This window comes from Apostichopus japonicus, chromosome 19, assembly GCF_037975245.1.
Source record: "Apostichopus japonicus isolate 1M-3 chromosome 19, ASM3797524v1, whole genome shotgun sequence".
NCBI lineage: Eukaryota > Metazoa > Echinodermata > Holothuroidea > Aspidochirotida > Stichopodidae > Apostichopus > Apostichopus japonicus.
The window spans coordinates 19,015,623-19,037,269 of NC_092579.1; the positions used below are offsets into that span (position 1 = coordinate 19,015,623).

At 36.5% G+C, this 21,647-nt stretch overlaps 2 protein-coding genes across 2 annotated transcripts in view; one reads left to right on the plus strand and one right to left on the minus strand.

Moving 5' to 3' along the window:
- Positions 1-14,893, plus strand: LOC139959836 (mitochondrial uncoupling protein 4-like). Its single transcript, XM_071957715.1, has 10 exons — positions 1-174; positions 493-625; positions 4,593-4,718; positions 5,321-5,383; positions 6,062-6,146; positions 6,451-6,573; positions 7,548-7,660; positions 8,628-8,712; positions 10,875-11,070; positions 11,853-14,893. The coding sequence occupies exons 2-10, from the start codon at positions 517-519 to the stop codon at positions 11,922-11,924; spliced, it is 972 nt and encodes a 323-aa protein (XP_071813816.1). The 5' UTR covers positions 1-174; positions 493-516; the 3' UTR covers positions 11,925-14,893.
- Positions 12,047-21,647, minus strand: part of LOC139959835 (transducin beta-like protein 3) — a 22,051-nt gene continuing 12,450 nt past the window's right edge. The window contains exons 19-23 of the mRNA XM_071957714.1: positions 21,125-21,196; positions 20,536-20,694; positions 20,000-20,102; positions 18,797-19,256; positions 12,047-18,342 (exon numbers count right to left, since the gene is read on the minus strand). Of these exons, the coding sequence (XP_071813815.1) occupies positions 18,277-18,342; positions 18,797-19,256; positions 20,000-20,102; positions 20,536-20,694; positions 21,125-21,196 (860 nt within the window). The 3' untranslated portion in view covers positions 12,047-18,276. The remainder of the gene's footprint in view (positions 18,343-18,796; positions 19,257-19,999; positions 20,103-20,535; positions 20,695-21,124; positions 21,197-21,647) is intronic.

Below are 21,647 nucleotides of genomic sequence, written 5' to 3' on the forward strand. Positions count from 1 at the left end.
GTTTAGTCTGCTTATGCAACACACTGCTAGGAAGCCCACACTCTTTACATTGGGAAGCTTCTGAATTTGACAGGGCCGTGCGTTCAGGAATACCTCCTCTTTTATATGAAACAGACTTTCCTATGCCTAAGGTGGACTTTTTTCGAGATGCCATTGGAAATAAATATTGGACAGGCAAGGCTATGGTGTTTTAGAATATCGATCATGCTCGAGAGCTGGCTCATCAATATAGCCTAACTTTGTAACTTAAACGAGTGAGATGAGCGATGTACTGTTACTAACATTGTCAGGACTCTAAAACTTAAAAAAGTGTACAATATTGATTACTGCAGTAGTAAACTGATATGGATTGTAACTCATTTTCGAAATATTATGTCTTTTGCTGCCTGGCCTGCATTTGAAGTTTGCCGAACCAGATGCAGAATTAAGCTAGATATAATTTACCAAAAAGTGACTGCTTGACCTATGTCCTTTTCTACTTGCACCATATAGAAGTTCAGAAGGAATCTATGAATTATGGAAGCTGTTAAACTCAAAACCAGTGGCAGTGGGACCAAATCTCCATCAACTATTTTCATTACCAAGTACTGTCTTTCAGCTTTCGCTGCTACAGCTGCTGAAACAGGTATGTACAGTTTATATGTTACTAAAGCCTATTAAAGTATGAGACAAACTTAAAGGGTGTGAAGACTCGTGCAAAAAGAAACGTCAATTATGCCGGTATTGACCTAGTTTTGAATGAGGTGTAACAAAAGTGTTAAACACTACCATCGATCCCAGAAAATACACACACAGCTTGCTACCGTCGGTAATTAGACACTAGTGTACAGTCAGTACTTACAGCTGCGGACAATACCCACACCACAGTATACAAACTATACAGTGACATCTCAGGACCAGCTAAAGGTAACAATTAAGGTATCATGTTTCATTTCTCCATTTTGTAGCGACACGAACAAAACGTCACTTGCAAGCAACAGAAAGTCAACTTTTTCAGATGGCCGCACTCGGATTGGGGCGAATCTTCAATGCCTTTAAACACGTTTATCTTTGAAATAGAAATAACTGTGATGAACAACTTTCCCAAACAGTTAAGAAAAATCTTATTCTATTTGGGGAGATATCACAGATTTAAGGCTTATTCACATGCAAGGCTGAAGACTTGATCAAGTCTAATTTTGACATCAAAGCATATACATGTGGCACATTCAATTGTTCATATTTCTATTTATGTTTTGCAATGCTTGTTTTCTATAATGGATATGGGGTTTTCAAATGCTGAATCTAATATCGAATTTGGGTACATGACACAATTTTGACATTCGTTTCTGAGGCAAAGCTGTCAACATTCCACTTAGTAAATATGAAAAGAAAAAGAGAAAGTAAATGGTTTCAGACCCTAGTGGCAGTATGACGTAACAAAATGAAAGCTCCCACACATGACTCATAAACCAGGATATCTACCAAAAGGAAGAGAATTTTCCTTAGCTTTTTGGGAGGAGTTATTCTTCTTCTTAAAGATCTCTGTCTTATAAACTAGCGAACCAGCGATGATGGTTAGGTTTGTGTCCCCATGAATGGTTTTCATTTGGGTGGTAAAATTTGTGCTTGTATTCCCCCCCCCCCCTTTTTTTTTAATGTTGAGTATATTTTATACAAAAACTTGGTTTGCTATCCTTGCATTACAGTTGAGATAAAATAGAGATTAAAGATTAGATTGTAATCACAGAGATGGTGAGAAGAATTCAGCATTGCTAATACAATTGACAAGAATTTAAGCAATAACATTGTTAGTTTAGGTTCTGTTACCTTTGAGGAATCTTCATAACCTGCCATCAGATGTAATTCAAATTAAATCTTTCTTGTGGATCGTACTAAATTGATATTGGCCTTGTAATCAATATATGTAAACGTGAAGATCTGCCTGCCCAGAGATCTGGTACGCATGATGACCATGTAAAGTAAGTGATTGTCAACATAATAGGTCCTTGATTTAGGACAGGAACATGGCCAAGGTTCAGAGAGTAAAATTCAAGAGGAGTCAGACATTAGGAAAACTTTCTCTTAATACACTATGCTGAAGACTTACATTATGAGCCACTAGATGTGGGCCTCTTGACTAAACTGCCAATCTATATACAGCTACATATCTCATTAACATACTTGTACGGAGCTATGACAACTATTTATAATAACAATAATGTTCTTTGCTAAATGGCCTGTACCTAGGTAGTGCATATATACAGTACCTTCAAAGGCGAAACACTGAATGTTTCTCCATCTTTTTGTATGCTATTCTTGTTTTATTGGGGGGGGTGCTGGGAGGGGGAGGGGATGAGGATGGGGAAGATAAACTTTATGAGAACTATCACAAAACAACAAAAAATGTGATGGATTTTGGTATCACTCACAGCGATCATGTGTAGTACAACAGTGAAATGTGATACATAGATATAGTTCTTTGACTGTTTTTTAATTGAAAAACACATCTGGCCTTATTGGTTATCAAGTTGTTTGTCTATTTCCTGTGTAAACAGAGACTGACCTGTTGTTGTTGTGTTTTGTACTTTGTATTAACATGCTGATAATTTTGGCAAAGAACAATCATGTGAGAAAAGTTAATGGCTCAGATAATTATGATTGATTGTGGGCTATATAAAAAGTTTTTGTTACTGGAAGAAATGGTTGAGGTTGACTCAGTGCATATATAAGGTAAACCTTCAAACAAAATTTTAATATGAGAAAGTTTCCTGAGACTTAATTAGCCTATGTAAAAAAAAATGCTATATGTTCTCGTATCAAGACTTTTATGACAGACATTTGTCATTCATAAAAGTTAATCATTGAAGCAAGTAAATGAACTAACACTAGCTGTATCAATTCTTAATGACATTTTAAGGTCGATCACTGACAAACAGATCTAAAAGACGCACCTGTAGAGTAAACAGAGACCCTGGATATATAAAACAACAATATTGCTAATGTGTGCAGTAGTACTGTCTTCTATACAGTACATGCATAACAAGAGGGCCTAACATATGTATCTTAGGCCTTCCTGTTACACATGTACAACAGGAAGGCCTAAGCCTTGCAACATAAGTCTGCATATGTATCTATATCTATATCTTAGGCCCTCCCTGGTACACAGTTTGCATTGGTTTGTATAAATGAGGGGTTCTGGTGGCCCGCATGCCAAAGCAGACCTGAGAGATATTTCGGTCCAGTCATGAAATATCAAAATCGGCCCACAATCTTGGAACCACTTATTGATATTTAATACATGTTGCCATGGCCATGCATTTGAACACTCTATTGGCCTACCCTGTTTTATACCCTGTTTAATTTTGATTAAATAGAGTTACATATAGGGAGAGTTTGGTTTTATCTGGTCTTTTTGATCCGATCGATGTTTCTCTTTGGCCATCATAGAAAATTAATATTGAGAATCCCTGATATACACATGTTATAGATGATAACAATATCTAGTACCCACTTCTCTCTTACCTATCTTGATTCTACTCTTGACTGAACTATTCCATTTACCTAGAAGTCTTCTCCCCCCCCCCCCTCATCCTCCTACCCATAGCTCTGGCCTACTTTTAAGGGTCAAGAACCATTCCCTCTTCAATTGGAAGCTGCAGTTTATTTGTTATGAAAAGATTTCCATTCAACAGTTATTGCAGCATAATTAAGCTGTATACATTGTACATACTGCAACTAGTTCTAGTCCATGTTATTGGCAGATAAATCTTCAGTACATGTAACAATTAACACAAAACTTGAAAGGAAGAGATCTTCACACTTGGACTGGTAATCAGGATTCACTACAGTGTATCAACTAAAGCACCAAAATAGAACTATAATATTAGCATCACTATCACCATTGTAAACAAATAAGAGGCTTTATTTATCTTGGACCCTGCACAAATAACAAATTTCTGCTTGCACATGTATTATTTAAAGTCATTCAACATGCAAGTGTAGACACTAGACCAGCGTCTTTTATTGCCATCCTACGAGTATCAAACCCAGCAAAACGTGTATTTTACTATATTAAGTTGTATACGGCCAACGGGAGGGTCTAGGAATAATTGTGAGGGTACTAAATTACTATTGAACGGACATGATGATTTAATTGGGAGTATAAAGCATTTAGTACTCGGTGGCATAGCCAAACATTTAGGTCTGTTTGCCTGGGGATTGGGGGAGGTTGGGAGGGGGGGGGAGGAGGAGGTGGTCACAGCAAAATGAGAGAAACATTTTGGGGCCACAGAATTCAGGTAAATGCAAGCTGGCTATTCAGTGCAAGAGGGAAGCCATGTTGGCATGGGGTCCAGAATTGCCCTGTCGCTTTGCCGTTACAATGATTTCCAGAACATATCTTGGCTTCAGATGTGCAAACTTGGAGGTACCTATAGATGCAACATATTTCTACATATGGTGATTGTAAGTCAAATAAATATTTGTGTATCTCTCAGTTTTCTTAACATGGCAAATTTTCTTGCATTTTTTTTCCTTTACTACCCACATATTTATAACAAGACACTTCATCCTAACAACTTTTTCCCGGCTCTTTTTTTTATTTACGGCAGTGACGTACCCTCTAGATCTGACCAAAACCAGACTGCAGATACAAGGAGAGGCGGAGGCATATAAACATGGATCAACAAGGACACAACTCCCCACCAGAGGCATGATTGGCACAGCTATCGGAGTTGGTAGGTGGTCAAGCACAGGGGTTCATATACTGTATGCAGTGTAATGTACTGTACAGGACTGTACTTACTGTACTGTAATATATTGTACTGTAGGTGGTTGGGAGAGCTGGATACATACTTAACAGGGAAAAATGTAGTGTTCAAATTTTGTGTAGCCGTTTTGTAAGTGTCTGAAATTGTCTCTCTTAATTAAAGTGCTATACGAAAGTACTGTGTACAAAATTGCTATATATAAATATTTGCATTTGAATAACAATTTCCCATGTTGTATGAAGCATGTATGCCAATATCGCATTGACATGTCGATGCAATATTGGATAAATTATTCACTGCTATATAAGCTGGAATTAAAAACCTGATTTAAAAGTAGACAAATAGAATGTACTTGAAGAGTAAATATTTCAAAGGACATTCTTGAGGCAATTCATAATATATATATTTATTTTAGAGGTTTCTGCCGATGTTTCCGAGCCACAGGTCTATAGAATAAGTCACATGTCTCTTTGGCACCTTTTGTCTAATATTGGGGTACTATTTTGTTAATTTTTTGAAAGTTGTAATTGTATAATTTGTAATGTTTGCTACCATTTTCCCTCTTGCAGTTGAAGAGGAGGGCTTGTCTAAGCTTTGGCAAGGAGTGACACCTGCCATATATAGGCATGTAGGTAAGTATAACAACATCAACAGAGATATACCTGTAGGTCAGGGATGGACATGATTTTGACTGACCACTGCAGGGGAACATTTAAGGGCCAACCCACATGTCACAACACTAAAGGATGTACCTACTCCTGTGACAAAAACTGGACGTATTACATTTATGTGGAAATTAAAAGGCTAGAAAGTTCTATATACATTAGCATTGGGCATTTGCCATGTTGCAATATCCCAAGTATGGTAGGTTCTATTTAACAAACTCCCCAAAGATTGCATATATGATTTCTGTTAGTCTAGATTTTTCAGGACTGGTTGTTAGGGTAACCTTTGAAAAGTATTCTCGCTGATTGCAGAAAAGTTTGCTCCTGGACCTCAATTTGCCCAACTGTGCTATAGAATAAAATTAAAAACCTACTCATTTCATTCATTTGATAGTTAATGGCTGGAAGGCTTTGGATTACGAAAATTAAAGATTATGGGTATGAACTAGTTAGATGGGCAAACTGCTGGGTGAAAACCCACAAATGTTGAAGATCAGTGAGATCAAAATATTTTCAGGAAAGTGTAAAATGATCTCTTTTTCAGTAGATTTGTGGATTTCCACTTTTTGCCCTATTTAAGTTAATTGCAATCCCGATATGATAATCACTCGTATCTTGGATCTTTTTTCATGATTCGTCCGATAGTGTACACCGGCTGCAGAATGGGATCCTACGAATACATCAGAGAGGATCTCCTCGGTAGGAATAGTGACGGAACATTTCCTGTCTGGTGAGTAATTTTAGGCTAGCTTCGTGGTCCATCCCTGTCTCATTCCACTTGTTGGCCCTACACTAGGAGCTGGAAGGGTATTTTGATCATCAGTAAAATTTTAGAATGTATATTTGAATATATGAATATGCATATATTGAAGATTAGCTTTACTCACAAACCTTAACATGTAATGAATTTGTGTAGACTGCACACTTACTTGAAGTTAAGTGTCTAAAGTAACTGTGTCGATGATAGACTGTCAATGCCACTGTATCTTGAATTTCTTGTCAAGATGGGAGTATTTTTTATTACCATTTTCCAGGAAAGCTGCCACTGCTGGTATGATGGCAGGTGCTTTGGGTCAATTTTTTGCCAGTCCAACAGATTTAGTGAAAGTTTTAATGCAGACAGAAGGGAGAAGGAGACTAGATGGTAAACCACCCAGGTAGGACTTGATCAAGTCTAAACTATTATGGGATATTATTGAGTCATGATTATGCCAAATACATTATAGTCAAGTGTTAGACTTTAACTGAAGAGCCCATGTCATCATCAGTCTCATTTTGTTCCAGGTTTTCCCTTCAAGCTAGTTTTGCTCAATATTTCGTGAAGTTTGGTTGACACTTGTGAACCGGCGGCCGGCCGGTGTACTCAAAGTGAGCTGTATGTGGTATTCCAACATCACCTGTCAGACAAACAAGTCCTTTGCATTTGTGTATGTCACAATGGGCATATAGTTACTGTTAGAGTTTAACATTGTTATATTAAATCAAGACAAATTTAACTCACTTACTCTACATTAGTCAAATAGTTATGTGGAATTTTGAGCACATTGTATGGCAAGGAATCACAAAGCCAACTGGCTTTCTGGTTTACTTATAAATTATGTCTAGCCTATATCTTTGCAGATTAGATAAAAACAAAAAGGTGAACATTAGTAACATTATCAAGTGATGAATTCAGACCCTGACCCTTGACCTTTGTTTTACTCTGGGAACAATACATTCATTATTCTTAATGTTTAAATGATGTCACAAATCACCTTCAACCTTGACTGTTATCTTATCAACCTATTTGTCTTTCTGTCATGGGTGAATGTCTGTTTTCTCTATGCTCAAGCTTGGACAATGCAGTGAGATACACACAATGTGTCTAATCTCTTTCCTTTCACAGTCGGTGACAGGATAAAGCTATTGATGAATTACCGTGGAAACGTATCGTCCCTGGTAGTTAAACTTTGTTCATTATTGTTCTAGCAAAAGTCAAAACTGGTTAGGATAGGTTAAGTGGTTTCCTTGCATAGATTCTGCTTTTAATATGGTACTGTACATAGTTGTTGTATTTAATATCAGAACAACGGTATAGCACATCTTACTCTGCAAAACTCAATTGTTCAAACATTTTTTTCTCTCCTGCCAGGGTCAAGACAGCTATTGGAGCATTCTCGTACATTGTTCGCAAGAGAGGATTCAGAGGACTGTGGAGAGGCTGGGTACCGAATGTCCAAAGAGCGGCACTAGTCAACATGGGAGGTGAGTGAAAAGAGTAAAAAGATATTTGGCCGAATCCTCGGTCAAACAGAGTAAATAGATGACAGTTATTTTCTATAGCCTTCTGGTGCTTAGAACCCTTCAAATATGGGTTTGGTAATCACGAATCCTTCACACAGGTTTATAAAATCTTGTATTAACCTTCACAGGGGGTTTTGCCATATATATTGAAACCTTCACACAAGTGTGCCAGATCTTGAAACCTTCACACAAGCGTGTCAAATCTTTCAAAACCCTTTAACGCAGGTTTTTGTCAAATCTTGAAGCCTTAGGACATGCCTTTAAAAATTGTGGAAGTTGAAAAGACTTTGAAATACATGGACACCAACTTCCGTACAATAAGAGGTCAACAAAATTTCAGTACTGGTATAAGGCAGGCCAAAATGTTGTGTTTACAAATGGATACCAAAAAAGTGTAGAAAGGAATACTGGATAGCCAAACCTTGAAAACTACTGTCAGTAGGGAGAGTAAAAATGAATTGAAAAAAGGATATAGCCTCATTATTAAACCAGGATCAGAGTTTCTGATTTGAAGATAGTTGATGCTTCAGTATTAGGCAAAGAAAACTTTAATAAAACCCTCAGTATTCAGCTTAATCTGTATACCTTTAGCTTCCTGCGTAATAATATTGAAAACCGCTGGCTGTAAATTTATCAGCGGCAAGAAAATTATTGTTAATTGTCCCATAGTAACGTTGTCTGTGTATTGTTCTGGGGCCAATTTCAATTCGTTCAAGCTCAAATTTGATTGTGAACAGAAGATCGTGTTGAACGAAGAAAATGTATATAAATTGTTTTTTTTCCTTCAATTTTCTATATATGTTGGAAGTCACTTCCCCTGGTCCCTCTCTTGACCCCTGTCTCCTTACACTTCCTTTGGTTATCTTGATGTTGCCAATGCTACCATAAACGGGTCTTACTTTTCAATTGGAATGATCTTTTTCTACAGATTTAACAACATACGACACAGCCAAGCAAGCCATCCTTCGAAATACAACACTGTCAGATAACTGGGTCACACATGCTCTTGCCAGGTCAGATTCTGTTTTTTTTTTTCGTTTTAGGATTTGAAGTACTTCGGTAGTAATAGTATCGTCAAGCTTTCGTGATGATACTCACCCATGTTTTCAAAAGTACCTATATTTTGGATGATTCTGTGACTTCAAATTGCCCCTGTGGCATTGTATATATATGACCCCAAGCAACACCAAAAAAAAAAAAAATTACTCAGTTTAAAGTAACGTTGAACTCACATGTATTTCTAGCATACAATCGAATGAGACAGTCTAGTTTAATACCCACTACCACTTTATTGATTTTGATGGTTAAACTGAACAGATTCAGACCATGGCATTACCATAGCAACAGTTCTGTTGAACCCAGTATTCAAAATTATACAATGTTGTCACACTGACGGATGTTATCCATTTGTCATTGAAAACCTCATGTCCTTAAAAACTATACCCCTGAAAATGACAAGAAAATGCTGTTCATTACTCTAGGTTTCTGTCGGGATGCAGGAATTGAAAGGGAAATGCAATTAATGTTCTGTTCATGTTTGTCATGTGAGAGGATATGGTAATTAATTATATGCACCCACAACCTTTGACCTGGGCAGGCTGCTTGGGAAAATAACAGAGACTTTGGACACTATGGAAATAATGATGTGACTTTTACATTTAAGAGTTTTTAAACAGCTTGTGAAGAATTTATTACTAAGCAAGGTAATATACCATCGTTACAACACACTGTTCATATTACCAGCAGTGTGTGTACATTCCCTTATTTGTTTTTCAATTTTTAATACTTTAGCTCATGCCATTCATTTAACACCTTCTCTGCAAGATTAACTTAGCACAATGGGAGTAGGAATAGGAAGTTGGAAGTACAAATTTTTAGTAGAATTTAACCAAAAAGATCTAGGAAGGTCAGCAGATTGTTTCACAGTTCATGACACATTTCCTGCAAGAGTAGGTAAGCACAATAGACTTTGGCAGGGTAATAAAATACACAAGAAATTTGTAGCTAGGTTGCAATATCCAAATTCCTTGCAAACAAGATTTATTTGAACACAATGCAGTGCATCCTTTAGTGACTGGATATTGTGGTATTGCCCAATTAGGGAATTTATTTTTCTTTTCCCCTTTTGGTTGTGTTGCTGAAGGCTCAGTAACCTTTGCAATTGTGCTGGTGTGTGTGTGTGTATTTGTGTGTGTATGTGACACCCTTGCCTCGTAAACATGATATCACAACAACCACAAGTTGAATCAATGTCATACTTGGTAGGTAGATGCCCCCATGATGTGTAGATGTGCCCTATTGTTTTATTGGTTTTGGTTCCCATCTCATGAATATTTTTGAGTGGGCAGCATATACATTTTTAAATGTCAGTCTCTTCAACCGTATATTTATGCAAGTATCTGGTTTTATACTATGTCGCTAAATAGACTTGGTCAACATAAATAATTCCTGGTACGTCCCTAAAGTGAAAGAGAAAAGTAGAATTTTCAAGGAGGATTTCGATAAGAATCATGGATTTATCTGCAAGCTATAGTACAGTATAGGACATAATTCTAGTACAAATTATAGGGTTTCTTTCACATGCAATACAACACTGTACCTCTTATACATTTACATTGTGTATTAAATATGTTGAAGTAATTCAGTTTTTGTCTGAGTAAGTTTTAAAGGGCCTATATAGTGACACAGAAATTGTGAAGTATGCTAAAAATGGCCACAAATGTTCACAATTTTGGAGAAAACTTTTCTGATTTTTTATAGGGTTGTAGTGGTTTGGTAACAGTCTTTGTGTTCAGTCAACAAGTCAACAGGATCATATAAACTGAGCTAGGCTGACTTATTGGCTGAAGTTTAGTATCATCAAGTGGGCATCTTTTTTGCTTCACCTTATGGTCCCTTTAAAAGATGACTTTTGGTACAACAATATGTTAGATATGTTTTAGAAATGTTTCAAAGACACTGCTATCACTCCAGGTTGCATGTTTATACCACTTTTCATCTTTGAGAAATGACCCTGTTAATCATCGATATCATAGTTATTCGGGACTTCAATCCTTCATCGCCAGAGGGGTGACCAAAGTCATCCATACAGTTGGACTTACAGAGCCATTCATACTACTGTGGAGTGTGGAACCAATAAGTCTGTATCGTTAATGGTTATTAATTTGATTTGCAGCTCTTGCTCAGGTCTGGTAGCAGCTTCCCTCAGTACCCCCGCCGATGTCGTCAAAACAAGAGTCATGAACCAGCCAATCGGGAAAGATGGGAGAGGCCTTCTCTACAAATCGTCCATTGACTGTTTGCTCAAGTCCGTTCGGCAGGAGGGGTTCTTCTCTCTCTATAAAGGTTTCTTGCCAATTTGGGCAAGGATGGTGAGTGATATGCTCATTGTTTTTGACGATACATTCCCTCAACCCATTTACGTCAACCCGCTAGTTTTTTAATATTCTACATTAAAATTCAGCTCTAAAATTAATTTGAAACTTTTACGTTATTAAATTTCTAGGTAAGTTGTCATTAAATTAAGAGTAGACACAAATCATGACCAGTAAGTTTTTATTTTAAAATTATGTACACACCTTTGAATCGAGTAAAGAATGTATTGATCGGAATTCAAACCAGAATTCAATTAACTGAGCTATCTAGCACTTAATTTTTGCCTATCATCATTTGCCATGTCTGTGCATGGAGTTTTCAGTCAAAAGCCACAGTATTAACCTCACAGGAAGGGGATTTCATGAGAAATTTAAAATGATCTAAATTCACATGAAGTTACTGTCTTTTCTTATTATTCTGTTAGATGTCTAAAGCTTATTTTTACTTATCCACACTACAAACAGCTTAATGAGAAAGCCATGTATTGGAGGTCATCTCATTTGGCTCAAAATATGCTATGGTGGCAGAAATGGTCACCTGTACTCGCACTCTTGACATCTATCTCTTCTTCTGCTAAATTCGAAAATAAACAATTTTTTTATCCCTCATCTGAGACACTTATATGTCTGGTTTGATTCTTGTCAAATGTCTCTCAACAACCAGAACTTGGTACCTTCAATAAAGAACTTTTAGTAAAAACTTTGTATGCAAACACAAGATGACAGTCAATATATATTTTTTCTTTGGTACTCTCTACGAAACATAATCTTTTTTTCAGGCTCCGTGGTCATTGACTTTCTGGATTACTTACGAAGAAATAAGAAGATTCTCTGGGATCGACACGTTTTGAGCAGGACGGGAAATGACGCTGCGCTTGGGGATCGTGCGAGCGAGGGTTGCGTGACTGGTCACGTGACAGCACTACCAGAGCATGTTATGGCAGGTTTTTTATCTTGACCATAAATTGTGTTCGATGTGGCTTGAAAGTTTCTCAGCTTTAGGCTCTTGGAGTGGAGATAATGCAAGTCATGGATGCAAAGATATATGCCAAAAATCAGTGCCTAAGATGCGAAGGTATTTGCCCCATCGTGAAAATATGAAGTCTGCCAGTTGCAGGATAGAAGACGGACATACGGCCAGTGTTTGGATAGCAATTGTGACAGCAATGATACCTGTATGTTGATTTATGCCAGGATCCAACAATTGATGTAAAATACATTCTGTGACTAAAATTCCTCCTAGGATATACTTAGTGCCGTGGTGGAATTCCAAAAATTGAAAGAAAGAGAGATAACAAACAATACAAATACAACAAAACAAGGAGAACAAGAGCAAAAATTCAATATAGGGCTAGTTTGGGACCTAAAATGACATGTGGTGATAGACTTACTTCAAGTCTAATTATCACTTAGAATGAGATAACACCAAACAAAAAGGAATCAAAACGTCTTAATTTAAGAAAAACAGGCATGAAACTGTAGGACTATGATTTTCATATTTTTCCCCTGGGGTGTCAAAGTTTATCTTTCCTGTCTGATGATTTTCCTTATTTTTAACTTCAAATTTGAGGTGGACTTTCTTACCTCTTGATCTTGTTGAAAAAGCTTGATCCAGGTCAAATAACTCTTTATGAAAAGGTTTTTGAGAATTACAGACGACCTTTGAACTCTTATGCTGGACGCAATAGAGATGATTTGAATAGAGAATGTGAGCAAAAAGAAATCCCAAATCTTTGTGATCACACAAATGGTAAACTACATCAATAACTATTATTGTGATTTCTTCATTATCAACAAACTAGCTGCATTTTTTTTTTACAAATCGATATTTGCAAGTATCATGGGTTTTTTTAGAGAGAGAGACTTTAAATGACACACAATGCAGCTGGACTGTTTTAACCAAAGTGGTAAAAATGGAAAGCATAAAATGAACGAGTCAAATGAGTCAAAAATCACAATATGTGAAAGCCAAACATACCATTATATTTAAATATGATGACATGTTTATCATGGTTTTATGGATTGTAGGATGTTTGTTAGTCCAAAGTGTTTCTCTTTCTTTCTCAAAATTAATTTTCTTGTTGAAGTTATCTTATTTTCATATATACATTTTTGGTGGTTTGGTTGGTTAGGGGGGAGGGGGGAGGGTGGCATTGGGAAGAATAAGGGTTGTGATTAGTGTACAATAAAATTTTTTTGAATTTTGTTAGTCTTTCACAGATCAATTTGTATGTTAGACTAGTTAGACTATTAATTGAAATGTATATTTTCTAGTGGCATGGAGCAGAATTTTAATATTTCTTATTTTACGTTCCCATTTGGATTATTAATTTTTGCTCTTTTCATGTGCAATAATTTTAAAATATATTTTTCAGGTGACCATTCGCCATTTACTGCCTTATCAAGTCTCTGCAAACTATTATCTTAATGTCCATGCATAGGCAAACTGAAAATATTGTCCTGACTAATTCAACCAATTATAGAATCGCTTGTGGTTATGGTACTGCAAAGCAGCTATGAAAGGCAATCATTAGTCTATGATATTGTAGTTTGATCAGTACCGGTACCTGGATATTTGTCTCCGTGGTAACCAATGTTTTAAGTTAAAATCTCTAAGCCAATTATTGCAACCAATAAACTTTGTTTTCATAACAACTCATTGAATACCAGGGAAACATTCTGCAATACTATATATGTTGTGTTTTCTATTTGCTCTACAGTGAAGTGAGCTACACACTTAGAAGGTATTAAGCTGATATAGTTCTTCTTATTCAATTTTTTTTAATGCAAAAGTATTAGAGGAAAACATGGTAACATATTTTAAGGTTTTGTAAATAAAAGTAAAGTATTTTTGGCCATTGTTCGTAGTGAAAGAAAGTGCTCTCAGAGGGTTTTGGAGTAGGGAGTGATTGTTCTACAGGTTTTAAAAGGAGAGGGGGGGGGGGTGGGGGAGGGGTGAGGGCAATGTTGTCATGGTTTTGAAGGTCAAAGTTGAAACTACTCACACACACAGATGTATATAACTTTTATCTTATTATTTTTCTTCTCTGTCATCTTTCAAACCCAGTATTTTTTTTTCTTAATGATTGGAAATGTTAACATTTAAACTAACTCATACCACAATAATGATATAAACACCAGTTGTTTGTTACAACTGTTTTCTGTAACAACAAAAAATAATGTTTTACTTTCTTGCTTATTCTTATTTCTGCTGCTGTATTTTTTATTTTAAAGGTCGTTTTGAATGGGATATGAACTTTGATAAATTTGATAAAAGAAACAACGCACAGAAAATTATATAAAAACAAAATACTCAATGAATTTGGTGTGATCATTTCATGCTACATCCCAACATGAAGAACACTGTTATTAACCAGAGGAATAAAGAATTCTGTTTCAATTTGTACTAATGATGACAGATCTGTTTCCATTCAAATTAAGGTTTGGTAAACTGTTTGTCAACTCAGCCAGTTGGGACAGTTTTCTAATGCTAATACCTCTCTGAACTGTCCTCCCACATTATGCTTCAAAGCACTCGTATTGACAGTATGAATAGTTCCTAACCGTTATCTGATAGAAACATGATATTCATACTGCTCATACTGACAATACAAGTGCTATGAAGCGGGACATGAAAGTATAGTTTAGAACAAATTTCCCAAAGTGGGTGGTCAACTCCAAAATGAAAGTAATTTCCAAAGTTTATTTAGGCAATGAAATTTGCAAAAATTTCACCAGCTTTTCTTAGATTATATTCCTCATTTGCTGCCCAAGAGTGAAAAGCAACTCTTGGACTTAATCTTGTAGCATTTGAATTTAACAGATCTTCTATTCCTAACCAGGGATGTGCCCACGATGGGCGGCACTGGGCGGCCCCGCCCAGCACTAAAAATTACCGCCCAGCACTGTCTTAAAAATCGTGAACCCCGCCCAGCACTATTTTCATCTAAAATCCCGACATTCCTAACAATATACTTCACACTAAAGCTTAAAAAATGTTAAATTGTTAGCAAAACTAGTGTATGTGCTTATAAAGCTACACAAGTGCCAGCATTTGGCATCTGAGCACCTTCAAAAATCGAAAAATTTCATAAAGGGGAGAGGGACACTTCCTTCCCCCTTAGACCCCTCCCCCAGGACGGCGGTCAGTATACCCGGCACTCAGGAAATCCTGGGCACATCCCTGCCTGAACACATTCTTTTCATTGTGCTGTGGGGTAAGAAGGGAGGTATAAACAAATCCAGGGAGCAATTCAAACTTTTGGTGACCTTTTCCCTGGGTGAGTGACTTCAAGAAAGACTTGGAGGAACTAAAAAATACATGATGTATTCCATCTGGTTGCAAAAAATAATAATGTTATTCAAATAATTTTCTATGCAAGTTTTCTATACTGTACTGAAACAGAATCGTTATGTGCTAAAACACTGAGTCATTTTTGCTGACTTTTTGGTTCCTTGCTGCAAGCAAAGGCACCTATGCAGTCAGATTGTCATGTGGGCGTGTGTTGTGTGTCTGTGACACTTGCTTGGGTCCCAGATATTCAACTATGGAGTGATGTATATTTGTCATTCTTGCAGTGTAGATGTATATTACAGTGAGGTGTGCCATCAAGTTTTGTGCGGGCTTTAGTGGGTTTAATGGGTCATGGGGTCAAACGTAAAAAGTCTTTACATTGCAGTAACTCCGCAACCTTAAGTCAGATTGTGGCCAACACCTGGTACACAGTTGTTGTATACCCAACAAATTTTGGGCCCATTATTAAGTCTGGTGGGCCCAAATTTTATTTCCACCTCAAATGCATTTTGTGACACTTTCTTTGGGCCTGAATTTGTGTGTTGTCCAATATTTTTGGGACCACATTTCTGGGTCAAACATTTTTGAGTCAAATGCTGTTTGGGCCAATTTTTTGGGACCATTTTAATCTGGCCCAATTATTAGGAGGGGCCAAAGTATTAACTTTCAGTAACTCCACAACCATATATCGGATTTACCATTGGTGTGTTAGTTTGGTTGAGGTGGTTACATTGTACTTACTGATTATGAAATTTTAATTCATTAAGTGACTAATGAAGCCTTTAAGTGGTAGGCCTATCCATTCATAGACTTCCTGAAGTGAACAGTTGCAAAGCAAATTTCTACCTTTTTAAGTGAATCAAAGTTGTTTTGGCTTTAATAAGTAGTGAGGAGTAAATATCTCTACCGAACACGAAATTGCTGCAGTTATCTCTTTTCTGTTGTTTACTATTTTGATTTACCTTATAAGCTACATAGAATTTGTGCTTATCTTGAACTATTCTGTTGAAGGATTACAAAGTTGTTTTTTAATAATAGCAAATGGAAGTCACAATTTGCTCTTTGATAATGAATATCTTTGGAAGAAATGTAAATAAGGATTTTGTCATCATAAACTTACCTGCAATTTTTTATTGAATTTTTGGGTATGTCTTTCTTCTAGTGTATGACAATGTTTAATACAGTAATGAGTAGAGTTGGATGATGTAAAGAATGGTGGTGGCAGGGGGGGGGGAGGGGGTGGTGGAGTAAGGTGGATAGAAGTGATTCCAGAACTCTGTGAAGGCTAAATTTCCCAGTAACATCTACAGCAACTTTAAGCAACTCCAATTTCTCAACACTAAGAAATGTAACTTTAAAATGCCTTACATTATCAGGACTTTCTTAGAATTTTATATTTAGAGTTTTATGATGTTTTGTGTGATGTAATGAATTGATTTATGGGAAATGTTAATAACATCGATATCAATGACTGAAAAAAAAGAAGCTGTTTCTTTAAATTATGCTTTCTCCTGCATTTTATTTCTATAGTGTATGCTATAAGGCATCTTCCCAGAATCCACTTCACCACTCACTGGAAAGGAAACTGAAGTATACAAAAAAAGTAAACATTTGTATAAGAAACATTATTAACTACTATTTTGAATTGTTAAAGTTGCCTGTGCATATTAATTACTACACCTATGAAATGTATCCCAGGATGCATATGGAAGAACACACACACACAATCTTGAGGCAATATTCCCAAATCTCTGCAACAGGGAATATCTGGGCACAGAATTGAATATTTCCGCTGATTTAAGACACAACAATGCATAAATCCCAAAATAACTATACAAAATGTAAAAACCTAAAAAAGTTTGTCTGACTAATGAGCTGATCCTTTTCCAGAAGCTCATAGATGTTGATGTAAAGTTATTATAGGAGAGAAACTCTTTTCACTATTTTACATTTTTTTTATGAGTAACGAGTGAAATAATTGAGATAATATTAAACCTTGCTCTTACCTTTAGTTACATCATCCCTTGCAACTGATTGTCTCAACACAATATATAACCCCCTCCCCCCCCCACCCAAACATCACCCTGTAAAGTACCAGGACACCCAGCCTTTACATAGAAATACACAGTGAAGAAACTGTATGACATTTTTTTCTTAAAGCTCTGCCAATGGATTTAATACTATATATATAAAAAGCAGTCTTCTCCATCCTATTACGATTTAAAATTGTCATTGATGGAGAGCAAACAATTGAGCGTGAAGATGACGCCTGATGTAATCTTGTGATCATCATGGATAGGATTTAAAATTAACTATTCAACATTCATTTATAACCCTGGGTATTTATTTAAGATCAAATGAAAATAGTCCTGACAAAGAATGTGAAATTTCTGGACTGACAATTCTTGTCTCTTTCCTCGGCATAATATTTTTGGGAGATAATTTCACGCCACAATTTATACCTTATACAGTAGTCCGTACTCCCCCCCACCCTCTAGCACGCTAAAAAGAAAATTGCTTAAAGGATTCAAAAGCGCTTTCATTGAGGTTCAGACTTCAAATTATTATTCCTAGACATTGAGGCATGTTCAATGAGACAACTTAATATATCTCAGTGAAAAATCGTGCTTTGAGGTTCCAGGAAATTGCATTTACAAGGTTGAATATCAGTTACCATTATTGTAACTTTTTGTAGCATATTCAGGAGCTTGACTGAAAACTCTCGACTGCATTTATATTCAATTCCCTTAGAAATTCCTCACTCTGAATATAACAAATCCTCTGCTGGTTAATTAAAAGGTCGTTAATTCAATTCTTCAATTCCTCTCAGCTGAGCGAGCCATCTTTCCAGGAGTGCCAACATCCTTCAAAAGATTCATCTTCCTTTCTTGCCCAAGATCATCTTTCGTTCACCGATGAGTTGACCTCGATCGGGTTTTCCTTTCATTAGGACGGGTTCTTTTCCTCAAAGCACTCTGTTGGTGACAATATAAATACTGTATACATAATCCTGATACTGTCAAAATTCAGTAGTCTTATCAAGGGAATTACACCTTTTTGTTAATTTTATATTTGTATTTAGTTTTGACTTAAAGTCTGTACCAAAATAAAGTTTCCCCACATATAGTACCGTTTTGCCTTTATAAAAAAAAAATTAAAATAAATAAATAAATAAATAAAAAAAAAAAAATAAAAGGTCATAAGTTTTTCTAGAATCTTAAATATGGTATTGTTGTTTGCACCCACCCGACCATTAATCACACCTGTAGATGCAACTTTGCTTCATTAGCCTTTTCATTTTATAGATTTGTGTTTATAAACAACTACAAAATCGCAATAACGAACATTACCAATCTGCCATCCCTTCTGTGTTCTGAGATGACAGAAAGTTTTCCATGTCTATGCAAATGTCACGGCGGGATCACTCACCTTGGGTGTACGTCTCTTTACGCTTCCCATTCCTCTCCTCTGCGTGCCTCTGACTTTCCTCCCCGGTGTACGTGATACCCGCTCATCTCTGACCTCTCCATTTAATCCGACATGTTCTTCTCCATCCTTCGTTCCTATATCCATGACATCCATCTCCTCCTCCTCAACATCTTCATCCCCGTCATCTTTTGAACTTGCTCTAATCTCTGGTGCAATATTCGACCGTTTCTCATCCTTTCTTCCCTTCCTTCCGTCTCTGGTCTCTTCCGTTTCAGATTCTAGCCCGCTCTCGCCGTCACTGGGTGCCTCGTCCATGTCCGCTTCGTTGGATGTTTCCTCTCGGCCATCGGAGATCTGTTCCACCTGTCTCTCATCTTGGTCTCCTCTTGAAGCATCCTCTTGGATTCCGGACATCTCTGGTAGATCTTCTACTAGCAAACTGCTATTTGGTTTCTCAGATCTATACACAGACATCACAACATTATTACACAAGAGTAACATGAAAATATCACAATTCCTAAGTATGTATTAAAATGTTAACTTCAATTTTTGAAAGCATGCTTTTGTTATGTTCTACATTGATACAGCAAAAGCAGCTTTTTGGCTTCACTTTCATCATATAATTTCATACTCATGGATATCAAAATCTCATAACCGTGTAGGTCACTAGCTTGATGGGTCAACTTTCGATTTCAAATCAATAATATTTTAAGTTCTAAGGAAAAATTCAAAAGAAAATATCTGTCAAATTATGATTAATTACACACAATTTTTGCCAAAGTTTCTCTTGCAGGTTTTTCATTGCTATAAATTTCTCATGGTAATTAGTGATTCTCAATATCAAGTTTAACAAGTAATAACAAGTTTAAATAAATAGAACCTGTAGGGAAACTGGTTTATGCATGAATAATTAAAGGTGGGTCTATATATTTACATTCAACAACAAACCATGGGAATTAGCCCTATATTCATTTTCGACATAACCTTAGTAACAAGACGCCAAACCAATGGTGCGGTCACTTTGAGGTCCATGTAAAATGTAAATAAATAAACCCTGTAGGAAAATGGCTTATGGATGAATAATTAAAGGCAGATCTGTATATTTACATCAACAACAACATACAATGGGAATTAGCCATATTGGAAAGATATGCATGCTACATTTGTATTTAGTTAGTAACTGATTCCTCTTGATGTCATTACCCGGAGGTGGAGGGTCCACTTGTTGCTCGTCTCATTGTCTGCCAGGTGTATTCAATGAACATAGCCTGCTGCATCAATCGGTCCATTCTCTGCACATGACGTTCTAAGTATTAATGGTTAACAGTAAAATAAATAAACAAACAAATAAATAAACACTAAAGCATACACAATATATCTAACTTCACATCTTTGACTTCACGGCAAATTATGCCCCCCTTTCTAAAGTCTTCATTTTTCATATAAGTATATAATGAAAATGAGTATACATTTTTATCCCACATTTCCCCATCACCTCCCTCTCCCTACCCTGGTGCCCATGGCTGTGGACCACTGTCTTCCCTCTCATGAGTACAGGAACCGAATAATGACACAATGAAGGTACGTGCAAATCAACTGCTACATGACCTTTGCTAAAGTGACCTGCACCGAATGTACTGGACATAATGTAGGAGTTACCGTTAGGTCAGGGAACCATTCATGATAGTGCTGGCCATAAAAATCTTACAGAGACAAATGAAAGGTAAAATACTCCTTACCAGTGTATGGAATAAGGCCCTCTATGACTTCTTTGGCATTTGATGATGTCATCACATCCATGGATGAGCATGATTTCAGAATTATGGATAAGACCAGCTGGGCGTAGTGACAGTGTTTAGCGTTAGTGTTCCAGACTTGTAGGAATCCTAGCAAAAGTACTACAGAAATAAAAGGAAAAGGGAAAAAAAAAACCAACAAAAATTACTGACAAATACTATTACAGGTAATTGTTGAATCTGCCATTCAAATGAACAGCATACAAAATACTAACATAACATGCATATTTAGTCATGCATATTCAGAGCCAAAACTGAAACTAGCAGCCAACTGGGATAATTTTCCAATGCTGTTACTTGTTATAAACTGTACTTCCATATCGTGCTTCAAAGCATTCATACTGACAGTACGAACAGTTCGGAACCTTCATCTGATATAAACGAGATATTCGTACTCGGTACATACTGTCAGTCCCAGTGCCTATGTCGCATGGAAAGTACAGCATGCATAATATCATCACAATTGAGTGGAAACTAGACCAAAACATGGACTAAAAAAATCTAGAATTTGAATAAACTGCTCTGCATTTACCTGTTTGGTCATCACTCAGTTTCTCCACAGTCTTTGCCAGCACTTCATTCCCATCAGGCTGGTCTAGGATAGCTGGAAGAATTCAAAATTACCCCCAAAAAAGTAAGTAATAATCCATCTTCAACAAAACACCAGACAATTTTTGACACAATCATGAACATTAAAAACAACATGATTGATTATCTGCGAAAGGGTTGCTTCTTCACGCATGGAGAAATCAACCTTAAAAAGAAATACAAGTATCAACAAAAACAAAAATTGTGAATTTGATAGTGGAGCCTATTTTTACTTGAATTATGTTGTTTTGGATAAACTCTAAAAGTTTGACATATTTGAAATAGGATATTTTACAAAGCAGCATCTTGAACATAAACATTAAGGACAGAAAAATTCCAATCAACTACATAATGTCACTTGCACGGCCAAGGAATTCATTTAGCCGAGACAAAGCTTCCTGATCCTGAAATTAAAAGGTAGTTGCCAATAATACTTTAAATAAAACACTGGCCAATGTTACATACAA

Coding starts and splice junctions, on each gene's coding strand:
- LOC139959836 (XM_071957715.1), top strand. CDS start 517: ATGGAAGCTGTTAAACTCAAAACCAGTGGCAGTGGGACCAAATCTCCA. Junction 5,384..6,061: donor TGCCATATATAGGCATGTAG/GTAAGTATAACA, acceptor TTCGTCCGATAG/TGTACACCGGCTGCAGAATG. Junction 7,661..8,627: donor GGCACTAGTCAACATGGGAG/GTGAGTGAAAAG, acceptor CTTTTTCTACAG/ATTTAACAACATACGACACA.